This window comes from Pipistrellus hanaki (genome assembly GCF_964339955.1).
Source record: "Pipistrellus hanaki genome assembly, chromosome: 3".
NCBI classification, from domain to species: domain Eukaryota; kingdom Metazoa; phylum Chordata; class Mammalia; order Chiroptera; family Vespertilionidae; genus Pipistrellus; species Pipistrellus hanaki.
In genome coordinates this window covers 144,167,460-144,192,719 of record NC_140505.1, presented here as the reverse complement: position 1 = coordinate 144,192,719, position 25,260 = coordinate 144,167,460, and the positions used below count along the sequence as shown (strand labels likewise).

Below are 25,260 nucleotides of genomic sequence, written 5' to 3'. Positions count from 1 at the left end.
CATCTGGCTGGCAGTTTTCAATTAAGAGACTGTTTTGTTAATTGTTTCTATATAATATTTTTTTCTTTCTGGCTACTTTCAAGGAATTTTTTAATCTTTGATTTTAGTGCTTTGATTATGATATGCTTAGGTGTGTTTTGTGTATGTGTTTATCCTGTTCGGTGTTCTTTGAGCTTCATGGGTCGGTGGTTTGTTTTCTTTCATTAATTTGGGAAATTCTCAGTGATTATGTCTAGATATTTCTTCTCCATTTTCTCTCCCTTCTCCTTCTGGGACTTCAATTACACACGTGTTAGATCATTTATCATTGTCAGATACATTTTGCTTAGTTTTGGATTTGCCTGATTGTTTGCTTACTTTTTGTGTTATAGTTTAATTTCTATTGATCTAACTTAAAGTCATGAATTTTTTTCTCTGCTTTTGTCCAGTTTGCTGATAAAACTGTTCAAGGAATTCATCTCTATATTAAGATTTTCACTTCTAGCTCTCTATTTTTCCATTTCATTTTTATAGTTTCCTATTCCCTGTTCAAACATCTTGTCCACCTTTTCCACTAGTCTAGATCCTTTAATATATTAAATATAGCTATTTCAGAGTCCCCAATTGATAATTATATCTAAGTCATGCTCTTATTCTCTTTTTGAGGTGACTCCTCCATTCATGAAGTCATGCTCATCCTTTATCTAATTTTTTCCAAGTTGGCCTCCCCAGTACATGGGACATACCAGATTTCACATGGCTCTCCTCCCCCAGTCTCTCTGGCTGGATTGTTTACAAAAGGTTTTGGTTCCTTCCACTTCATCCAGACCTCCTTTGAAGATCACAGCAAGGGCTAAAGTAGACCTGTCCCTCATGTACCCTTCCACATTAATGTTAGTTTCTCATCTTGGAGTTTCCAAGACAAGCAGAGCTATGGCCAACCCCAAATCTGGCTTGAAGAACTATGCCAAAAAAATACTCCTTTCTATGCCTTGGGTTTCCTGTGCTTTTTTAAGGGTGGAGGCATACTAAATATATAAACTTTGCTCTGAAAAAAAAATGAAGCACATATATAAAATCAAGAACCTCATTGCTAGAAAAGCACTATATACATCTATATATATATTGGTTTTCAACCCTCTTGGCTTCACAGCCTAACCCATCCAGGCCTTCTTTGCCTTTAAGATGAATCGTTGGCAAATGAGGAGAAAAACCTATTTGATACTGTGCCTGTTTGACAGAGAGCTTGCTAGAGGACATGCAGAAAGTCAAAGTCCATCATCACCAGAGCAAGTTTAGCCACTAGGCTACTTAAGCACAGTTCCAAGAGCATATGAAACATGTGAAAATGTAACTGTGTGTTTTTTTTTTAAATTACTGGTTTCAAAATACAAAAAAATATTTTAAGTATGTATATATAATTAAGTGTTTATAAAATATAGAATTGCCAGTTTAATTACACTGTCAAATTTAATATTCAAAATATTCTCATTACATTTATAAAACGTGTTAGATTTTATATCTATGCATGTGAAGTATGGTAGCAATCATCTCAGGTAGAAACTGCAGTTTTAACTTTAACCCTGCTGTTTTGGGTTCTGTACTTATTTGCTTACTAAGACAATAGAAAAGTTATTTATTTATTTATTTTTAAAAATATATTTTATTGATTTTACACAGAGAGGAATTGAGAGGGACAGAGAGTCAGAAACGTCGATGAGAGAGAAACATCAACCAGCTGCCTCCTGCACACCCCCCACCGGGAATGTGCCCGCGACCAAGGCACATGCCCCTGACCGGAATCGAACCCGGGACCCCCCAGTCCACAGACCGACGCCCTACCACTGAGCCAAACCAGTCCCGGCAGAAAAGTTATTTTGATTTTCTGAACTTATGTATGCTGTCCCGATTGATTGAATACTTCATGGTTGGTGTTTTGAATATCCCATTGATTGTGATTTTATTGGTTATCAAAGCACATTCTTCTGTACCTGAGAACCAGGACAGCACAATTACCCTAAATTGTCTCAGTAGCTATAGATAATGCGTTTCAGTTGACTCAGAATCACTGGATTACAGGTGCTCTAAGGATAAAGTCACTTCCCAGTTAAGGTTTTATTATGCCTGGTCCCTGGGCTGGGTCTGGCTCGGTGAGTTGAGAAGGAGGGGGAGAGTAAAGGCCCAGTAAGATGAGACAGATGGCTGTGTGCTAGGAACAGGGAGGGTGGGACAGTGCTCTTTAGCTGAATGAACTGAGGAAAGGAGTGTCTTAACTGAACTGACAGACAATTGTCAGAGATGGCCTCCTTAGCCCACACCATCTATATTTGGCACCTCCCTATCTCCATTTCTGCCACTTTTGCCATCAGTCTTGAGACTCACCTTTGCCTCCCACACAGTGACACTTGGCTCTGACTTGCATGCGGTATTTCCTTTTGTTTTTATCCTCTGTGCTTTCATGCTAATCATCACTATTTCAGTTGTTTATTTGCCCATGTCATTGATTAATTCAAGATTCCTCACCCCTACTGCGTACCAGGCACTAATCATGGCCATCTCGGCCTCCTGCTTCCAGAAAGATAGAGACAACACTTGGGGAATCTTCTCTGATTGGTGTTCAGGTCAGTGGCCAGGTGGTCATGGACCTGGTTCCTAAAATTAATTGGGAAGATGTAGGTTTCAGCAATGAGACAGAAAGATTAAAAAATAAACATACCTCTATTTTATTAAAATATACAGTTCGGGGAGTGGAGGAGGAAAGTAGAATTTCTCAAAGTTCTACGACTACTTAGCAACATCCCAGGTGTTTATTGAAAAAAATACCAGCTGGGAACAGAATTTGGGACAAGTTGCCATGTGATTTTAGTCACCCTAAAGTATGAGGATCACTGGCTAAGGGAAGGATTGGGGACTGTGATTGTCTCTATCCTTCTGGCTCCTCAGGGCTCCAGGGAGCGACTCACTTGACTTTTTATGAACAAGTTCAGCAGACGCATTTGAGGGCTCCTGGTGTTCCTTTCTTTGGGTTGCTGAGACACTGAAAGAGTTAATACAGTTACAGGTTAGGGAGCAGCAGACAAGGCCCAAGAGCTTCCCAGGTCTTCTCTGGGAGACCAGTGCAGAGCTGGGCCCAGACGTGACCTGCACATGGAACTGCTTAACACCCATTTCTGACACATTCCAAGGCTCTGCTTCTCTTCTTGTGAGTCTGCCTCTTGTCTCACTTCCCTCCCCTTACACTTCCCTGCTTCTTCCTACTCATCTCCATCGCCACCTAATCTCCTTCCCAGGAACCAAGTTATCAGCCCTCTCTCTGCAGCATGTTGTTCATCTGTGTGTTTGCACTTGCTGCATCTGGGTGCACACATGTGAACACTGTGAACTTTGGCTGTGCAGGAATGGGCCCTGAGCAAGGGAAGGCAGCGAGAGCGAAGGTCAGGTTCTTCTCCATCTGCAGGCAGCATGTGGTGTGTACGGACATGTTACCATCTTACCTGTCAGAGAGCCCAGAGGAGATGCTTGTGAGGCAAAGCAGGAAATGATCTTGAAGGAGGGGGTCTAGTGTTTTTTGAGGGACATGGTCTTCCTAATGTCCCAATCACAGAGGGAAGATGAAGAGCCCTTCCCCACGGGCTGAGAGGACATCTTAGCGGTCCTGAGATGAGGCAGGCTGTCAATGCCAGGCAGATTAGGAAAATGGGGCAGTCAGCATGAGGTCAGTGGCCCTAGTTCTGAAACTAGACAGTGCTGTGGACCCGACAGCACAGCCAGGGGAGCTGGTGAGGTCAGTAGGACCACCAAGACGTGAATGACCCGGAACCACAGCAAGCAGACTTGAGTGAGGATTCATGGTGGGCCAGGAGCTCATGGCCAAAGAGCAGGTGCACTTTTGGGAGTGGAAGCAGTGTGTGTCCCCAGAGGATCACGCACAGCGTACTCACAAAGAAAGCAGCATGACCTCTCCCTCCACCCCCTGAGGCAGCAGAAGCCTGGGCAGCAGCATAGAACTTTTGTTGAAGAGTGGCAGGTCCTCATAGTGCAATAACAGGTCCCAAGACCACGGAGGGAGCCCCACGCTGAAAGGCTGAGGACCAGCCTGACACTCAGGTAGGTGGTGCCAAGCTGGGATGTGGATAAAAAGACCAAAGAAGCAGGGCGTTGCCTCTGTGCCTGGTAGTGAGATAAAGTGAATAAACTTGTATAGACTTGGGAAAGGAGGAAGAAAATTGTATTCACCTAAATTCCCCTAGAAAGGGGAAGCTGTCTTTGCTGGGAACAATATTTTGATAAGTGCTTAAGCCTGAAAGTGAGATCCCAGGGGAGGCCTGGGTGTGGGTGGGAACAGCTTTGCTTGAGACAGCAACGAGTTTTTGAATTCTGCAGATTATACCGAAGAGAGAGGGGGAGAAAAGAGGCTGCTGTTTGGTGTTGTTCACTGTGAAATCCTTTCCACATCACTCTCTGAATTTTCCCAAAAGTTACTAACATCATTAAACGCTGAGGTCAAATAGAATATGCACTCTTGATATTTATGGGCACAAATAGGGCATGCCAAAAATATATACACACATTGAGTAATTATAAAGGCAGTGTTTATTAAACTACATTTCATTTTCAAAATTGAGCTATCAGCTGTTAAAGTGTGTATACATTTTTGTGTGTGACACCTTGCATTTATGTGTGGCAACAACAAAGGGGTTGGGAGCCTCCGATTCAAACAGATGCCAAATAGAGCCCAGACACTGGCAGGGATGTAGAGGGAAAAGAGAAAGAACTCAGGAGAGACACCACCATGGGGCCACCTTGGGCAAATTCAGCCAAATCTCAGGGGGCGGGGCCTCATTTGACTTACGCAATACTTCGTTCTGCCACAGTGTTGTTTTTGTTGTTCTCAATTGTGTGTGCTATAGCCAAATTAACTCACAATAACAATAACACACACACACACACACACACACACACACACACACAAACACACACCACACCTTGGAAACTCTCCAGAAATTATATCCATGTACTAGGTGGGTTATAATGCTAATGTCCAGTTGAGACCCTCAGGCCCACTTCAGAGTGGAAGCCTAGCTAAGGATTAGCCTTCTTTGATGCTGCCATGCTGCCCTGTCTTACCTAAGTCCCATCTGGAAGATGGCAGCAGCACCAGCATGTTACAGCTTTTATCTGGTTATGTCTAGACTGGCAGACATCAGTGCCCTATCCCTGTCAAAGATCTTTTATTTTGTGTTTGCTTTTTTAATCTTCACCCGGGGATATGGTTATTGATTTTTAGAGAGAAAGGAAGGGAGAGAAGAGAGAGAGAAACATCACTGTGACAGAGAAACATCGATTGGTTGCCTCCCGTATACACCCTGCCCGGGATCAAACCCACAACCTTTTCTGGTGTGGGGGATGATGACACCTGGCCAGGGCCCTGCCAAAGATCTTTAATTGGGGCGGGGCCAGAGCCACAGGAAGCAGCTAGGATTGGTCATCTATTTTTTAAAATTTATTTATTTATTTATTTATTGGGGTTGGGGTGGGGGATTGGTCATCTAGAAAGGCTACTTGAGCCCTGGCCAGGTAGCTCAGTTGGTTAGAGTGCCATCCCTATTTGCCAAGGTTGTGGGTTCCATCCCTGGTCAGGGCACATAAGAAGATTCAACCAATGAATGCATAAATAAATTGATCTCTCTCTCCCTGTCTTCCTTCCTCTCTCTAAAATCAATCAATCAATTAAAAAAAGAGAGAGAGAAAGGCTGCTTCAGTAGTGACATCTTCAAGGCACGAGAGGCAAAGGAGAGTTGGTCCTTCCTAATCAGAAAAGCTGATTGTAGGCCTACTAAGTCCTGCCTCCCTCCCCTCAGCTGCTCTTCCCAGGAACAGTTCTTGAAGGCCTTCCGGAAATGACAGTGCCATAGACAGGCCCAAGTCTCAGGTTTGTCATGTCATTCTTCGTCTCCCTCATCTATCCATTCTGCACCTGACTCTCTTTGAAAACAGCCTCCAGTCCTAGGGTGAGATACGCCTCTTAAGCAATTTGTGGGCAGCCCAGGAAACAAGTAGAAGGAAAGATTTCTGTAGTGATTTTTTGAGACTCCATGGAAAGTCCCTTGAAAAAACTAGATTGGTGTTGGCGTGGGGACCCAAGCTGATGGCTGATGAGGCAGGCAAGCATGGCTCTGTCTGATGTGGCATGATAAATATGATAAATTAGGTCATGATTAATGTTTGGAAAGAAACATCTTGGGTCAATGGACAGAGACAGTATGTACTCTTGCCCCCACCCTTGATGTACAAATCTTCCTGAATCCAGATTAACCCCCCAGCCTTGCCCCGTACCGGGCCTTGAGGGACGTCAAGCTTTTATGGAAGGAGGAATGCACATCCAGTGCCAATAGCTGGGGAACATCTGGGCACCTCTCTATTGGGTGGCTGGAGGAGGCCACATCAGTCTTCCAAACAGTCTCCATCTGGTTCCTCCGGGGGCTGGGGTGGAAAGTGTAAAAAAGAGACAAAGTGTTAGACATACAGAAAGATTGAAAAGCAACAAGCTCTCCAGGGCCACAGGCTCAGGACACGTCTTCCTTTCCCAAATAGCTGCAACTGTCCTCCTATTACCCTCTTCCCCTAAGCCTAAGTCTCAGCTCCCCGGGGCTTCTTTGGCTGAGGAGTGGCTGGAGGAGCCCCATCCCCGCCCCAGACACATGTCCTGGAGCTGAAGCCCTGCCCTGGCCATACCATGGTGGGTGTAGATGTGGGTCTTGTTGGCTTCCCAGACTCACAGCATCTCTTTCTGAGCTCAGGGGCTGGGGGAGAGGGGCGGGGTGGGGTGTCACAAGGTGGGAATGATCAGGCTTGTTTATATGGATAAACCAATGGCAGGTGCTGGGCCAATGCTCAGGGTAGAAATGATTGTAAGTTCTCAGCTGTGGGTCCTCGGAATCCTTCTGTTGCATAGTTTGAATCATATTTGATTAGGCTGGCCCCTGAAACCCACACTACACTTCCCACCCCCATCCCCTCCCCTGTCTGAGCCAAAAGCCTGAGCTGAGCAGGGCAGCTGAGAAGACAGGTGCCTTGCAACTCATGGGGTGAGTTTGCCTGTCTGTGCTCTCTAGAGGAGCTGCCAGCCTCCCCAGTCTGGCCACGCCTGCTCCCTGCCTCCCCACCCATCCAGCTGGCTGTGCCCTTGGCTTCCCTGCACCTACCGGGCCGTCTGCAGAGGCACACGTTTCTGGTGCTTGGATGGAAGATGCTCTGGGGGCTGCTTCCTGAGGGGGCTGCTAGAGTGGACACGCCAGAGTAAGGAGGGGGGTGGCTTGCTTTTCCTTGACTTTGGGGAGGTGACCACAGGGGTGTACAGATGAATGTTCCACTCCTGCTTGATCTAGAGGAACCAGCAGAGAGGCATCAGGAGACAGGAATTCGTCCCCTCTCTAAGACAGGAGCGGCATCGCCTAACTCAGGGCTGAGCAGAGAGGGCTGAGACCCAGGGAATGCCTCTAATGAGAGGCCCCTGGAACCCAATGTATCCATTTTCCTAGAAATTTCTTGAATTCTTATTTGCTAGATTAGTTCCTGTTATCTCCTTTGCTGTGGAGAAACTGGACAATGGGTAAAACAGTGAGAAAACACACACACAAAGCAACAGCAAAGGAAGCCAGAGTGGCTGGAACTCCTGAGGCGCTTGCAGCGTTAGTGACATGGGACCAGTTGTGCCTGGATGCTCCGGGGATCTTTTCATCCAGCCCCCACCCAGGCACTGGGCAAGGAGCTGGGGGATTCCTCACAATCACCAAAAGAAGGCAGATGGTCCCTTTCCTCTCGACTTTAAAACCAATTTAGCAAGTTAAGACACTTACAGGAAATGATGGGGACTGGTATGCGATGATAGGAAACAGAATTGGGAGATAACCCGAAGCTCTTCCAGCTGCCTGGTGCTGGTACTTACACACAGTCCCTCAGCACCTGCCTCTCCCAGACTGCGTCCGCTGCTGCTCCAGACTCAGGGGCTTACCTCCCGGCCCAGCCCTAGGGAGATCCCAGCAGGTTTTCAGTCACTGCTATGGGATTCCTCAGTCCCTCCAAGCCCTGATCTAGCCCCTTGGGGACCATGTCAGCTGCCCCAGTAAGAGGAAATGAGTAAAAGAAGCTCAAGTCAGCCTTCAGAGAGTAAAGGTGGGTCAAACCCAACCGATTGTGACTCAAAATAACTGGGCTCTCAATAGCAACGCCAAAACCTAAAAGGCAATAAGCAGTGTCTTCAAAATCATGAGGGAAAATGAATTCTAACCTAGACTTCCATATTAAGGCAAACTCAATTCAGAATGAGGGTAGAGCCTGGCTGGTGTGGCTCAGTAGTTGAGCATTGACCTATGAACCAGGAAGTCATGGTTTCATTCCGGTCAGGGCATATGCCCAGGTTGCAGGTTCCATCCCTAGAGTGGGACATGCAGGAGGCAGCCAATCAATGATTCTCTCTCATCATTGATGTTTCTGTCTCTCCCTCTTCCTCTCTGAAATAAATAAAAACGTTTGTTTGTTTTTTAAAGAATGAGGGTAGGTATTAAGTAAAGATGTTTTCAGACAACCCGGGACTCAGTGATGGGAAGACCGCTGTGACCAGGTCTGGAGAACTTATAGGATCAGGGCAGAGAGACCCACAGGGAGGGAGAAACTCGGTGCAGAGTTGGGACTTCGGGGTCCAGCTACCTCCCCCCTCCAGAAGAGTCTTTCTTCTATAGTTGTCTTTGTAAGTCCCATTCTGTGGCCCTCCCCATATATGGAGATTGGAATGTGGTTCAGAGGCTTTAACCTGTTCTCGTAGTATTTATCATCTGTCCTTCTTGCCTCCAGTCACCCCCACATTCCTACTGGCTCATTTCCTGGCCCCATCCCTACTGTCTGTGCTGACCCCAGCAGGAGACCCACCTTGGGGAACATGGTTGCCATGCTGCTCAGGCAGTCTCGGCGCTTCTCCTCCAGGTCCTTCTGCTTGTCCGTCCAGGCCTGCAGGCGCAGGTCCTGCAGCTGGTCGATGTTCTCCAGGAAGACGTAGAGACTCTGGGCCTTGTAGGTAGCCTTGGTTTCCCGCATGGTTTGTATGTGGTTGATCACTTCTTGTCTGGAGAGAAAGGGAAATCATTTAGTGGGTTAAGGGGCCTACTTTCCCCCTAATTCTGTTCATCAGAGATGACTCCACATTTGTAACTCCCGGGAGCAAGAAGAGAAGCAGAAGTTGGGAAGGCAGGGAGTAGAGAAGTGGGAGGCGTTGTCAGGTGAGGAGCCTTGGGGCTCGGCTGGAAATAAGAAGAAAGTAAAGCAAATGAGGGAGCATATTAAGTGTGTTGTGGATAGCAGTGTGGGGTAGGAAGAGAGACAGAAATAAGGAAGCGGGCTTAGAGGAAAAAGCCCACTAGAGGGAGAATGATGTGTTAAGTACCCTACCTCCCACTCCTTCAGGGCTGCTCAAGGCTTCAGGGGGACTTTTTCCAGGCCTGGGTTTTCCCGCCTTTCCCCATGTTCCTCCTTACCCCGGGATTTTAGTTGTGCCCACACACCACAGTGGGTGGGGGTAGGTGCTGGGTAGGAGCCAGGGAGAACCTACCGGAGGCTCTGGAAGCATCTGTAGATGATGTATTTATGGCACAAGCTCTGCAGCCTAAGTTTGGTCAGTTCCATGTTGGTAGTGGTAAGATTCAGTGCCTCGCTGTGCAGGTAGTTGGGCAGCCCCTGCTTAGCATTCTCACGCAGGAGCTGCAGGTTTTTCCTCTGGGCCTCCATATCCATGTGGTATTCCTTCTTGTTCAGAGTTACGGAGGATATATGCAAAGAGGACTGGGTCGCCTTTCGGACGGATGCCCCTGTGCTAGGAACAGAAGCTGATTTCTTGGTCTTTGTGGGAACCCGTTGGGTCCATGGTTTCAGAGTAAACTCGGGTGAACTCTTGATCCTTTGATTTCCTAGGGCAGACTTCTGGGTATTAGGGGTCCTGGGCAAGTGGGGCCTCCTGCGTTGGCCAGCAGATTGGGTCCGGCTTGGGGGAGGGGATGGCGATGCCTTTTCCAAGTCCCTCCATCGGTTGGTGGGCACAAAGATCATCTCCTCGTCCTTGCCTGGCTGCTCCCGCTCTCTCCGAGGGCCCCCTCCCTCCTTTTCCTGCCGGACCAGTCTCTCCTGCTGTTCCTTTGCCGCTTCCTGCACCGCCCACTGCCTCAGCTTCTCCTCATGCTCCTGCTCCAGCAGGGCCCACTTCTGCTGCCGCTGCAGCCATAGCTCCTCCTGCTCCAGCCACTGCTGCCTCCGCCTCTCCCAGCTGAGTTCCTCTTCCCAGTGCTTCCCCTTGCTCTCCAACGCCACCGTCCTGGAGCTCTCTGGAGACAGCTGCTCCCTAACCTGGGACTTAATTTGGAGTTCTTCTTTCTCCTGGGCTGCTTCCTGGATGAAGTCCTTCTGGTCTTTGACTTTATGGCCTGGGCTCTTTGCAAACATTATTTGCCATTTGTTAGGAAACTTGTGATCCACTGAGGATGGCAACACAAGCTGAAGACTTTCAGGGTCTCTGCTGCTGTATACATCTGTGACCCTTGAATGCGTAGACATGGTGGAATCTGGGGAAAGTGGTGAAAATAACTGCTCCTCCTTCTTGGCTTCCTGTTGGCTTTCCTCCGTGGCCGATTCTTTCTCTGGGAGAGCCTCTTTCTCCAGTGGGCCCAGAGTGTCATCTTCACCTCTAGCAGACTGAGGCTTCTTCAGCTGAAGCTCTAAGGCATGCTTTGTCAGGAGAAGGTCATGGTTCTTTTCCCCTAGGGTTTCTACCTGTCTTGTCAGGGCATCCCTCTTTTTCTCAAGGGCTTGGAGGGAGTGCTGGAAGTACACCCTCTGGCTACTGAGTTCTTTGGTCATATCTATTTTCAGTTGCCGCTGTTTGGTTTGCAGGCTCCTGTTCTCATTGTGCTGGAGGATCAAGGCCTTGTTGAGGTTCTCCACCACAGCAGACATGTACCTGATGGCCCTGACTTCTTCCTGGTTGAACATGGTGGAGTCCAGAAGTTCCTGCAGCATGGACCGCACCTCAGAAACCCTTGCACAGGTAGCATTCTTGTCCTGGAGCATCTGTTCTGGGCTCAGTGGCTGAGGGCAGGATGTCGATTTTTGTAGGTTTTGTTCTCGCCAGCTTTGCCACAATGTGTGTTTGGCCACTAGAAGAAGCAGAGAGAACAAAGGCAGCAAGCTCCCATGGGTCTCAAGGACTGCACTGCTTCTCCAGATGCTGCCTGGCCCACTTCCCATCTAGCCCTCCTCAAGCTTTGGCAGGAAAGGAGCTGGGGTTATGTGTAAGGCCAGGGGAGATATTGTTAGGAGAGATCTCTGCTGGGCTCAGAACTTGCCAAAGGCTTACCTGTCAGGGCCTGCCTACTCCATAGCACCTGCAGGACTCAGAGGGGCCTGGAACTATTCAGTCCAGTTCAAGTCAATTCAAAGTACTCCTGATCCTCCATATTTCCCTGGAGTAAAGTTATTTATCCTTCTTTCTTTTTTTAATCCTCACCCAAGGATATTTTCCCATTGATTTTTAGAGAGAACATCGATGTGAAAGAGACATATCGATTGGTTACCTCCCGCACGCACCACAACCAGGATCGAGTCTTCAACCAAGGTACATACCCTTGACCGGAATCGAACCTGGGACCCTTCAATCCATGGGCTGATGCTCTATCCACTGAGTTAAACTGGCCAGGGCTATTTTTCTAATCATGTTACTTTCAGCCTCAATACCTATATTTGCCAACTATCCAAACTCTGGAAGCCTTCTTAGCTCTTGGACTCCAGATCACCTGAGAATCTTTATTTCCCTTTCTTATTAACCCTGAACTGTGTTTGTAGAAAATTTATCACATGATCCTAAAATGTTCATTTGTTTGTTTGTTTTAATGACTAGTGTCTTTTTCCACTGGGGGTTACAAACTCCTTTGATAAAAGCAGAAGACCTACTCCCCAGGAATATATACATAAACACAGATTGTGTACTCTGTGTTTAAACCCATTCATAGACCTCAGCTTCTCAGGGCTGGGTCATGGCCATTGTTGTATTCCCTTGGATCTACCATGTTTAGGGCTGCTGGAGTGATTATCTTAGAGCACATGTGTCAAACACAAGGCCCGCGGGCCAAATCCAGCCCGCCAGGCCTTGCAATGTGGCCCGAACCGCGCTGTCATCACTGCACTCCACTGTCAGTTTATGACATTGTCAGTTTATGACTGTTCAGTAAACCATTCGGCCCGCGATTTAGGCTGGATTTTAGATTTTGGCCCCTTCTCTGATTGAGTTCGACACCCCTATCTTAGAGCATCCATTCATTTGCTGATTCAGTGAACAACATTGGCATAAAAACAAATTGGCTAATCTTGGAAGAAGGCTAAAGGGAATATGGAAACTAAATGACACTGAAATCAAGCTAGCATCAAGCTAATACTGTCAGAGAGGCCATAAGGCCTAATGGTTCAGAGCTTGGATTCTGGAATCAGATAACTTGGTCTTGAATCTCCTCCTTATCACTTGCTTTATGTAAGTTTCCTAACTTCTCAGTGCCGCTATTTCTGAAAAATGGGGATAATCATAACATGTAATTCATAGTATTTAACTTAAAGCATGGTTAGGGCCAAGCATAGTACCAGGTACCTAGTAAGTACTCGATAACTAATTCCTGATAAGAACTGAATAAGACACAGTCTTTGCCCTCTAAAGGTTTATAATCTGGCAAAAAAATAAGTATAGTATAAAATAACTATATTTGGAGAAATAATATGGTAAAGATGGTAGGAGAGATTATCTCCTCATCTACCTTTCCCTGCTTCCTTCCTCCCCCAACCATGGACCTTGCTTGATAAGGAACCTGGCCTTGAGAGGCTATGGTAAATGGTAACGTTAGCTATTGTTTATTAAGCTCTGGGCACATCTAAGTGTAGCGCGAGATGTCTGTACTAAGAGGGACCCCGCGAGTGGACAGTGTCCTCGTTTTGTATATGAGGAAAGGGGTTCAGAAACAGGAAGTAACTTGCCCAAAGTCACACAGCCAGAAATTGGCACATGGGATTCAACACCAGGCCTGTCTGACTGTGAAGCCTATACTTTTGAGTAAGATTGAGAAACCAGAAAACCACAGTGTGGGGCCAGGTTTTGCCACAAGCTTTCTCTGTGGTCCTTTCTCTTCTCTGAGCTTTGGTGTTCTCATCTACAGAATGTAGGAGTTTGATAGGCTACGGCCCCTTCGAGTGCTGGTAGGAGTAAAATTTCAAGGTTGAACCCTGTTGTTGACTGATCACTTCTGGAACAGCTAGAGTTGAGAAGGTTCTTGAGCCTCTGGCTGAGTCTAACACCAGGCTTTTGTCTTGGTGGCTGGGTTTGGAGTAAGAAAAGGATGTACCTCAGGCTCTAGCTACAAACTCCAGCCTTTCTGGCCTTCTAACCTTGTTCCTAAGAACTTGCATGAGGCCACAGTTCCAAGGTGCACCAATAGGTGCCATCTCATCGCTCCTTCCTCCAGTCCTGAATGCAGAACTGCTTAGTTTTCAGCTTGGGTTTCATATCACAACCTCTCACCACTGCCCATCCATGTCAGATAAAGCTTTTGTTTATATGGAAAAAAAAAAACCACAACAAAACACACACACCCTTGGGCCCTGGTATGTGACTTCTCTCCTGAGATGGCATCCATCCCAATCAGCCCCCCTCCCAGGTACTCTTGGAACCTACTTTGTGCCCTTTTCTTTTGTCCTTCGATGAGAGTGGAGCAAAGGGAAATGAGAGACTCGATGCCTCCTTTGGTGCTGATGAGGGAGAGAGGTAACAATTTTTCCATCACCTCAATCCATTCGTCCAGGCCTTCCTCTTCCTTCTCACTGTGCCTGTTGTTGATCTCATAGGTCAGACTGTCACCTGGAGAGGAAGTGGAATATTTGGGCTAACCATAATCTGTCTTCTAGGGAGCCCCAAGCAGCCCTATTGCACAGGGGTGACAACAGCAACTTAGAGGTGAAATTGGTTTCACCTTTTACTAGCTATGTGATGTTTGGCATATCGCTTAGTCCCATGAGCCTCAGTATTCTTGTCTGTAAAAAGACTGGGTGGAGATTAAATAAGACAATTCATGTGAAATGATCCATGTGAGGTCTGTCATGTAGAAAATATGTAATAGGCATTAAACAGCATTGTTGTACCATAAGGCCAGGGATGTGTCTGCCTTGTTATTGCTCTGTCCCCATATTGCCTAGTCCAGGATCTGGACGATTAACTGAATTAACTGAGTCAACGCTTTTAGTTCTTAGGGCGGCAGAAGAACACATGCCTGGTTGTGGGCTTGATCCCAGTGTGGGGCATGCAGGAGGCAGCTGATCAATGATTCTCTCTCCTCATTGATGTTTCTCTCTCTCTCCCTCTCTGAAATCAATAAAAACATTTTTAAAAAATAGTCTTAATAAATAGGAGGGGCACAGAGGATTTTTAGGAAAGTAAAACTTTTCTATATGATACTCTAATGGTGGATACAAGTCATTTTTTTTGTCCAAACCAAAAAAAAAAAAAAAAAGGACACCAAGAGTAAACCATAATGAACTACGGACTTTAGTTGATAATGATGTATCAATGTAGCTTCATCTACTGTAAAAAATTTACGCTCTGATGATGAATGTTAAAAATAGGGATTGAGGAAGAACAAGAGGTATTTTGGAAATCTCTGTACCTTCCCTTCAATTTTGCTATGAATTTAAACTGCTCTAAAAAGTAAATCTTATTTTTTTTAAATCTCAAAAACATTTTCAATACAGTTGAAAAATATACAATCAACAAAGATCAGTTGCATTTCTACATACTAACAATGAACTATCTGAAAAAGAAAACAATCCCACTTACAGTAGCATAAAAAACAAATACTTAGAAATAAATTTAACCAAGGAGATGAAGGATCTCTATACTGAAAACTATAAGACACTGATGAAAGAAATTGAAGAAGACATATATAAATGGAAAGATACCCCATGTTCATGAATTGGAAAAATTAATATTATTAAAATGTCCACACTACTCCAAACCATCTACAGATTCAATGCAATATGAATGGCATTTTTTGTAGAAGTAGAAAAAACAATTCTAAAATTTATATAGAACCACAAAAGCCCCCAAGTAGCCAAAGATATCCTGAGAAAGAAACACAAAACATCAGCCCTGGCTAGTGTGGCTCAGTTGATTGGATGTTGTCCCATGCATTGGAGGGTTGCTAGTTTGATTCCCTGTTAGGACACATGTCTGGGTTGTGGGCTTGCTCCCCAGTGAGGGGCATATAGGAGGCAGCTGATCGATATTACACTCTCACATTGATGTTTCTCTCTCCCTCTCCCTTCCTCTCTCTCTAAAAATCAATAAAAATATTTTTAAAAAAGAAAAACAAAAAGTCACACTACCTGATTCCAAACTACATTACAAAGTTATAGTAATCAAAACAGTATGATATTGGCATAAAGACAGACACACAGACCAATGGAATAAGAACTAAGAGCCCATAAATAAACCTATGCATATATGATCAACTAACATTTGACAAGGGAGCCAAGAATACACACTGGTAGAGGACAGTCTCTTAAATAAGTGGTATTGGTAAACCTAGACATTCACATACAAAAGAATGAAAATGGACTCCTATCATACCACTCACAAAAATTAACATGAAATGGATTAAAGAGTTAAATGTAAAACCTGAAACCATAAAGGAAACCATAGAGGAAAACAAGCTTCTTGATATTGGTATTGACAATGATATATGATACCATAAGCAAAGGTAACAAACAAAAATAAACAAGTAGGACTACATCAAACTAAAAAGTTTCTGCAGTAAAATAAATGATCAACAAAATGAAAAGGCAACCTACAGGATGGAAGAAAATACTTGCAAACCATATGTCTGATATGAGATTAATACCCCAAATATATAAGGAATTCATACAACTCAATAACAAAAAAAATAATCCAATTTATAAATGGGCAAAGGAGCCCGGCTGGCATGGCTTCATGGTTGACCATTGACCTATGAACCAGGAGGTCATGGTTTAATTCCCGGGAAGCGCACATGTCCGGTTGCCAGCTCGATCCCCAGTGTAGGATGTGCAGGAGGCAGCTGATCAGTGATTTTTTTTCTCATCATCCATGTTTCTATCTCTCCCTTTCCCTTCCTCTCTGAAATCAATAAAAATGTCCTAGCTGTTTTGGCTCAGTGGATAGAGCATTGGCCTGTGGACTGAAGGATCCCAGGTTCAATTCCAATCAAAGGCACATGCCTAGGTTTTGGGCTTGAGGCAGCTGAACCATGATTCTCTCTCATTGTTGATGTTTCTATTTCTCTCTCCCTCTCCATTCTCTCTGAAATCAATAAAAATATATAAATTAAATAAATAAGTAAAAATATGCCAGGACTGGTTTGGCTCAATGGATAGAGCGTTGGCCTGCAGACTGAAAGATCCCAGGTTCGATTCCGGTCATGAGCATGTACCTTGGTTGCAGGTACATCTCCAGTGGGGGGGGGTGCAGGAGGCAGCTGGTCGATATTTCTCTCTCATCGATGTTTCTAGCTCTCTATCCCTCTCCTCTCCTCTCTGTAAAAAATCAATAAAATATATGTAAAAATGAATAAATAAATAAATAAATAAATAAATAAGTAAAAATATGTTTTTAAAAATGGGCAAAGGGCCGTAACCGGTTTGGCTCAGTGGTAGAGCGTCAGTCTGCAGACTGAAAGGTCCCAGGTTCGATTCCGGTCAAGGGCATGTACATTGGTTGCGGGCACATCCCTGTTGGGGGTGTGCAAGAGGCAGCTGGTGGATGTTTCTCTCTCATCGATGTTTCTAGCTCTCTATCTCTCTCCCTTTCTCTCTGTAAAAAATCAATAAAACATATTTAAAAAAATAAAATAAAAATGGGCAAAGGATCTGAATAGACACTTTTCTAATGACCTACAAACAACAACAAAAAAGAAGACATACAAATGGCCAAAAGTACATGAAAAAATGTTCAATATTACTAATCAGAGAAATGCAAATCAAAACCACAGTGAATTATTGCATACCTATTAGAATGGCTATTATGAAAAAAAAAATAAGAAATAAGTGTTGGTGAGGATGTGGAGGAAAGAGAACCCTTATGCATTGTTGGTGAGAATGTAAATTGGCACAACTATTTTGGAAAACAGTCTATTGTAGTTTCCTCAAAGAAAGTAAAAACAGAATTATCATATGATCCAGGAATTCCACTTCTATATATATATATCTAAAAAAATAAAATCACTGCCCTAGCTGGCTTAGTTCAATAGATAAAGTGTTGGCCTGTGGACTGAAGGATCCCAGATTCAATTCCAGTCAAGGGCACATGCCCAAGTTGTGGGCTCAATCCCCAGTATGGGGTGTGCAGGAGGCAACTAATCAATGATTTGTTCTCATCATTGACGTTTCTATCTCTCTCCCTCTCCCTTCCTCTCTGAAATCAATAAAAATATTTTTTAAAAATTAAAATTAAATAAATAGAAAATAAAATCACTATCTCCAAGGGATATCTGTATGTCCATGTTCACTGAAGCATTATTTACAAGATCCAAGACATGGAAACAACCTAAGTGTCAATCAATGAATGAATGGGTAGAGAAAATGTGGTATAATGGAATATTACTCAACCATAAAAAAGAATGAAATCTTACCATTTGCAGCTATATGGATGGAACTAGAGGGTGTTATGCTACTAGTAAGTGAAATAAGACAAATAACATGATTTCACTTATATGTGGAATCTAAAAATAACAAAATAAAACAGAAATTCATAGGTACAGAGTACAAACTGATGGTTGTCAGATGCAAGAGGGGTTAGAGGGCTGGGCACAAAAGGTGAAGGGATTAAGAAGTACACATTGTAAGTTACAAAATAGTTATGGGGATGTAAAGTACAGCATCAGGAATAGAGTCAAGAATATTGTAACTGTGTATAGTGTCATGTGGGTGCTAGACTTAGAAGAATCATTTTAAAACTTTAAAAATAAATATTTTTTATTGATTTCAGAGAAGAAGGGAGAGGAGAGAGAGATAGAAAACATCAATAATGAGAGAGAATCATTGAACGGGTGCCTCCTGCACATCCCCCACTGGGGATCAAGCCTGAACCCAGACATGTGCCCTGACCGGGAATTGAACCATGACATCTTGGTTCATAGGTCAGTGCTCAAGCCACACTGGCTGGTCAGGAGAATCATTTTGTGAGCTATGTAAATGTCTAACCACTATGCTATACAGCTGAAACTAATATAATATTGAATGTCAGCTATAATTGGAAAAAAACAATTTCAATGTGGTATATACAATGTAATATTATTCAGTCACTAGAGGCTTGGTGCATGAAATTAGTGCACTCGGGAGAGTCCCTCAGCCCAGCCTGTACCCTCTTGCAGTCTGGGACACCGCAGGGGATGTCCATCTGCCTAAACCGGCAGTCAGACATTCCTCTCCCAGGGTTCTCCCAGTCCGGGACTCCTTGCTCCTTATTGCTCGCCTGCAGTGGAAGTGGGAGAGGTTCCTGCCACCACCACTGCAATCACCAGCCATGAGCCCAGCCTCTGGCTGAGTGGTGCTCCCCCTCTGGGAGTGCACTGACCACCAGGGGGCAGGTCTTATGTTGAGCATCTGCCCCCTGGTGGTCAGTGTGTGTCATAGTGACTGGTCATTCTGCAGTTTGGTCAATTTGCATATTTGGGTTTTATTATCCTATATAATAAAAGGGTGATATGCAAATTGACCCTAACAGCAGAACGACCAAAATGACCATTCACCAGTCACTATGAGGTGCACTGATCACCTCTTGGTTCCTCCCCCACCCCGGCCAGCAGGCTCTGATGGCCCGATGGCCAATGGGGAACCAGGGGTGGGAGGTGGCGAGGGACGGGGCTGGCTGAAGGCAGCCGGGAAGATGGCTCTGATCGCAGGCCAGGCCTAGGGACTGTACCCATACACACATTTTGTGTGTCAGGCCTCTAGTATAGGATAAGGGAATCCTACCATTTGCAACAACATGGATGGACCTTGAGGGTATTAGGCTAAGTAAAATAAGTCAGTCAAAGAAAGGCAATGCTGTATGATCTCACTTACGTGTGGAATCTAAAAAGTTGAACTCATAGGTATATAGTAAATTGGTGGTTACCAGGGACTGAGAAGTTGGTGTAAATGGGAAGAAGTTGGTCAAAGGGGTACAAACTTTCAATCATAAGATAAATAAGTTCTGCTGATCTAATGTACAGTGTAGTGACTATAGTAAACAATACTTTATTGTATAATTGAAATTTGCTAAGAAAGTAGATCTTAGCCCAGCCGGTGTAGCTCAATGGTTGAGTATTGACCTATGAACTAGGATGTCACAGTTCAATTTCCAGTCAGGGCATGTGCCTGTTTGTGGGCACAATCTCCAGGGGGCGGGGTAGGGGGCATGCAGGAGGCAGCTGGTCAATAGTTCTCTCATCATTGATGTTTCTATCTTTCTCCCTCTCCCTTCTGCTCTGAAATAAAGATGTATTTTTAAAAAATAAAGTAGATCTTAAATTCTTAAATCTCTAACTATGTGAGATGATGAATGTGTTAAGTAACTTTATTGTCATTTCACAATATATACATATATCACTGTACACTTTAAATTTACACAATGTTACTTGTCAATTAAATCTCAATAAAGATGAAAAAATTTTAAATAAAATAGTTATGATGAGTAAGAATTTAGTTTCCATCTTGCTAAAAAGTGAGATAACATAATGGACCTGTTACTTAGGCTTCATCACATATGGCAGCTGATGTTACATTTTTGACAATTACATGTTTGCCACTTTGAGGAATGAAGGGATGTGTTGTGACATGAGTGGGAGAATGTTTCCCTGGAAAGGCACCAGGATACATCTTTGGCTCCCTCTGTACCGCCACCCCGCACTCCCCTCCCAGGGAATGTGGACCGACGGTGGCAAAGGAAAAGACCCAGCCGGCTGGAAGGCACTAGCCTGCAAACTCACCCCAATCGCCCAGCCAGTGGAGAATTTCGTATAAGTGCTTCTCTTTAGTCTTAGCATCTTTGGAGAAGGAGGCAATTTTCTCCAGCAAGATGAATCTCGTCTTGCCCTTTTGCTCCATCTGGTGAGATTTTGCTTTTTCTTTTAAGTCATATCCCAGTTCTTCCTGGAAGCGGTTGATGACACAATTGACATTGTCCAAGATGTCAGTGAGCTGGGAAGAAATATCCTATATGGAAGACAGAAGGTTATAGTGTTCAGAGTTGTGAACTCTGGGGCCAGATGCCATGTTCTAGCAGTGTGCTCTTAGGCAAGTCATTTAACCTCTTGGAGACTGTGTGTGTGTGTGTGTGTTTTGTTTTGTTTTTTGTAAAGTGGAGATCATTATAGTACCTATGTCACAGGGTTTTTGTAAATATTAAATGAATTTGTAAAGCCCTTAGGACAGTGTCTGGCACATAAAATAAGTAGCTCTTGCTCTCGCTGGTTTGGCTCAGTGGTTAGGGCACATGCTCGGGTTGTGGGCTCGATCCCCATGGGGGGCATGCAGGAGGCAGCCGATCAATGATTCTCTCTCATCATTGGTGTTTCTCTTCCCTCTCCCTCTCCCTCTCCCTCTCCCTCTCCCTCTCCCTCTCCCTCTCCTCTCCCTCTCCCCTCCCTCTCCCTCTCCCTCCCCTCCCCCTCCCCTCCCCCTCCCCTCCCTCTCCCCTCCCCCTCCCCCTCCCCCTCCCCTCCCCCTCCCCCTCCCCCCTCCCCTCCCCCTCCCCTCCCCCTCCCCCTCCCTCCCCCCTCCCCCTCCCCCTCCCCCTCCCCTCCCCTCCCCCTCCCCTCCCCCTCTCCCTCCCCCCCTCCCCCTCCCCCTCTCCCCCTCTCCCCCTCTCCCCCTCTCCCCCTCTCCCTCTCTCCCTTTCTCCCTCTCTCTCCCTCTCTCCCTCTCTCTCCCTCTCTCTCCCTCTCTCCCTCTCTCTCCTTCCCTTCCTCCTTCCCTCCCTTCCTCCCTTCTTCTCTGAAATCAATAAACATATATTTTTTAAAAAATAAGCAGCTCTTGCCGAAACCGGTTTGGCTCAGTGGATAAAGCGTCAGTCTGCGGACTGAAAGGTCCCGGGTTCGATTCTGGTCAAGGGCATGTACCTAGGTTGCGGGCACATCCCCAGTGAGGGGTGTGTAGGAGGCAGCTGATCGATGTTTCTCTCTCATCGATGTTTCTAGCTCTCTATCCCTCTCCCTTCCTCTCTGTAAAAAATCAATAAAAATATATTTTTTTTAAAAATTGGGAGATTTGGAAATTGAGTTTTGTGGTATTTAAAAAACAATAATAAGTATCTCTTACTACTGTGATTTTAATTATTAAGACCAGGTCAGGGAGAGAATACTAAAAATCCACAGCAAAAATTTCTTCTGAATTTCAGAATTTGCTGGGGATGCCTGGGCATCTCTCCTCACAAAACCCAGAGGTAACAGGGTGGAGAAGTTAGGTCCCAAGAAACTCAGGATCAGAGGCTCCCAGAAAAAATGCACTAGAGGCTCATGAGACTGGTGATTCTAGCCTATGGCCATTTGACTATGAGCCTCCAAGACTCAGCTTGGGGGATTCTGACAGGTTGTCAAGAACAGACCCAATTATGAACCCTGGGCCCACCCTCTTGTTAGGAGCCATCCTGGGGTTTCCATGGGCTACTCTCTTGCTGGGCCCTGCCCTGCCTCAGGGGGATGGTTTGACTCAGACTGCCCTGCAGAGGCCAAGTCTAGAAGGTGAATATTTGGCATTTATCTGTCTGCAAAGTCAGCTTGTCAAGAATCCCAGGATTCCCGAGGGCCCAATATTTTATTGATTTTTTAGAGAGAGAGGAAGGGAGAGGGATAGAGGGGATAGACCTGGAATCTTGTCAAATCTGAGATCAGTCCGCAACTGCCACATCAACCACAATAGCAGGTTACTCCCTCATCTCCGCAGTTACCTCCTGAGCCCGGGTCAGCTGGGCGGCCTCAATCCTCGAGATGATGGCTTTCACTGATGCAGGAGTCACCAGCTGTGGGGGCTTGTCCATCTCCATTTGGACCACTTCGTCAGTAACAAAGATGCCCTGCGTCTCCAGGACCCGAGCTTGGACACGTGATGTTGGCTGCTCTAGAGTGAAGGGCTCTGGGCAGCGCCTGAGTGCCTGTGCCTAGCAACAGCTTCTGGTAACTGCCGGACAGCAGGTTCCAACTGACCTTCTTTTCTCCAGTGACATCATCAGTTTGATTGGAAGAATGACTCCCTGTCATCTGTCTTCCAGTTTTATCTAATATATATTACTTCACCTATTGTTTTATATATTTTTATTGATTTCAGAGAGGAAAGGAGAGTGAGAGATAGAAACATCAATGATGAGAGAGAATCATTGATTGGCTACATGGCCCACACTGGGGATGAAGCCTGCAACCAGGCATATGCCCTGACCAGGAATTGAACCATGACCTCCTGGTTCATATATTGATGCTCAACCACTGAGCCACGCTGGCCAGGCCACCTGTTGCTTTAAAAAAAAAAAAAAATCTTTAAATGTTTTGCTCCCAAACTAATGGCTAAAAATAGGAAAAAGCAATGAGAAAAAGTTCTTTTCCCAAAGAGAACTTTTAAATATATTTTATTGATTTTTTACAGAGAGGAAGGGAGAGGGATAGAGAGTTAGAAACATCAATGAGAGAGAAACATTGATCAGCTGCCTCTTGCACACCCCCTACTGGGTATGTGCCCGCAACCAATGCACATGCCCTTGACTGGAATCAAACCTGAGACCCTTTAGTCCGCAAGCTGACGCTCTATCCACTAAGCCAAACCAGTTAGGGCCCAAAGAGAACTTTTTAAAAATTACAGCCAATCAATAACTAATGGGTTAAATTCTTTTTCTTGCCCTAACTGGTTTGGCTGAGAGGACAGAGCATCAGCCTGCAGACTGAAGGGTCCCGGGTTCAATTCTGGTCAGGGGTACATGCTCAGGTTGCAGGCTTGCACGCTGATTGATGATTCGCTCTTATCATTGATGTTTCTATCTTTATCTTCCTCTTCTTTCCTCTCTGAAATCAATAAAAATATATTTAAATATATATATATATTATTGATTTTTTACAGAGAGGAAGAGAGAGGGATAGAGAGTTAGAAACATCAATGAGAGAGAATCATCGATCAGCTGCCTCTTGCACACCCCCTACTGGGGATGTGCCCGCAACCAAGGTACATGCCCTTGACAGGAATCGAACCCGGGACCTTTCAGTCCACAGGCTGACGCTTTATCCACTGAGCCAAACCGGTTTCGGCAATAAAAATATTTTTAAAAGATTGTTTATCTTGAAATATTAATGTTTATTGCATGTAACATTATTATATTTAAAATTGTTTTTCTTGAAATAAAACAAAATAACTAATGGGAATGTTTATATTTGCACCAGGGATCAGTGCTCAGCACTTTTTATTTTTTAATATTTTTTAATTGATTTTTTACAGAGAGGAAGAGAGAGGGATAGAGAGTTAGAAACATCGATGAGAGAGAATCATCGATCAGCTGCCTCTTGCACACCCCGTGCTGGGGATGTGCCCGCAACCAAGGTACATGCCCTTGACTGGAATCGAACCCGGGACCTTTCAGTCTGCAGACCGACGCTCTATCCACTGAGCCAAAAACGGTTTCGGCTCAGTTAGCACTTTCACTTACTGAAGGTGATCATTATTGTAAGAGGCCTTTTTAAAACAAATGGTTAAGCTCTGGCTGGTGTGGCTCAGTTGGGTGAGCATTGTCCCACGCACGAAAAGGTCACCTGTTCAATTCTTGGCCAGGGCATATGCCCAGGTTGCGGTTTTGGTTCCGTTTCTCTTCCTCTCCCTTATCTTTCTCTAAAATAAATTTAAAAATTGAATGTCATTTAAAAACAACAAAGGAAAGTTAAACAACAACAACAACAACAACAAATGGTTAAAATGGACATTGTAGTATGCCCAGGACCTAGAACTGTGCCTGGCACATAGTAGGCACTTAATATACACTTGCTGAATTAATGATCATATAAATACATATACATGCAAGTTATTCTTCCATGCTACTAAAAAGTATTCCCATTTAAGAAATAAGTAATTAAAGTAAATTTAGTTCTTAGCAGTGTTCTTAGCAATGCCATAGCCACTTAATAACTTGTCATTCGACAGTCACCTATATTTTACACACTATCATTCATTCATTTACTCAGTTCTTCCTTCCTTCCTTCCTTCCTTCTTTCCTTCCTTCCTTTTCCTGTCCTTTAAAATAGTTTTACTAGAGGCCTGGTGCACAAAAATCCGTGCACTCAGGGTGGTGGGGTCCCTCAGCCTGGCCTGTGCCCTCTTACAGTTCGGGACCCCTTGAGGAATGTCCACCTGCCAGCTTAAGCCAGCTCCCCAGGGGATGGGGCCTAAGCTGGCAGCCAGACATCCCTCTGGCAGCCCAGGAGCTCTCCTAAGCCATTAGTCAGACATCCTTAGAGCTGCTATGGAGGCGGGAGAGGCTCCTGCCACCACCACTGTGCTGGCCAGCCATGAGCCGGCTTCTGGCTGATTAGTGCTCCTCCTGTGGAAGTGCACTGACCACCGGGGGGGAGGGGGGTGGGGGAGTGGGGGAGGCAGCTCCTGTGTGAGCGTCTGCCCCCCGATGGTTAGTGTGCATCATAGCGACCAGTTGTTCCAGTCTGCCATTACTGTTAATTTGCATATTACCCTTTTATTATATAGGATTGTTTTCTGAGAGGAAGGGAGAGGGAGAGAAACATAGTTACTTATTTGTTATTTATTTAAATAGATTTTATTGATTTTTTTACAGAGAGAGGGAGAGGGATAGAGAGTTAGAAACATCAATGAGAGAGAAACATCCACCAGCTGCCTCCTGCACACCCCCTACTGGGGATGTGCCTGCAATCAAGGTACATGCCCTTGGCCGGAATTGCACCTGGGACCTTTCAGTCTGCAGGCTGATGCTCTGTCCACTGAGCCAAACCGGTCCGGGGTGTTTTTAATTTTTTAATGTATTTTCTATTGTTGATAGTATTACAGATATCTCCCATTTCCTCCCCTACCCACTTTCCCAAAGTTACTTCTTTCATTGACTCATTCACTCAACACTTACTGGTATCATTCTATGTGCCAGGCATAGGACTAGGTGCTGGAAATGTAGAAACAAATGAGACCTGTCTTTGA

At 45.0% G+C, this 25,260-nt stretch overlaps 1 protein-coding gene across 1 annotated transcript; it reads right to left on the bottom strand.

Moving 5' to 3' along the window:
* Positions 1–2,871: 2,871 nt before the first annotated feature.
* On the bottom strand, positions 2,872–22,618 carry FAM186B (family with sequence similarity 186 member B; the record flags this gene model as incomplete). The annotated part of the gene is made up of 8 exons (XM_084878267.1): positions 22,016–22,618; positions 20,055–20,280; positions 13,733–13,915; positions 9,584–11,177; positions 8,908–9,100; positions 7,185–7,363; positions 6,316–6,462; positions 2,872–3,016 (listed from the first exon to the last, which is right to left on the bottom strand). The coding sequence occupies exons 1-8, from the start codon at positions 22,109–22,111 to the stop codon at positions 2,872–2,874; spliced, it is 2,763 nt and encodes a 920-aa protein (XP_084734393.1). The 5' UTR covers positions 22,112–22,618.
* Between the last annotated feature and the right edge of the window lie 2,642 nt (positions 22,619–25,260).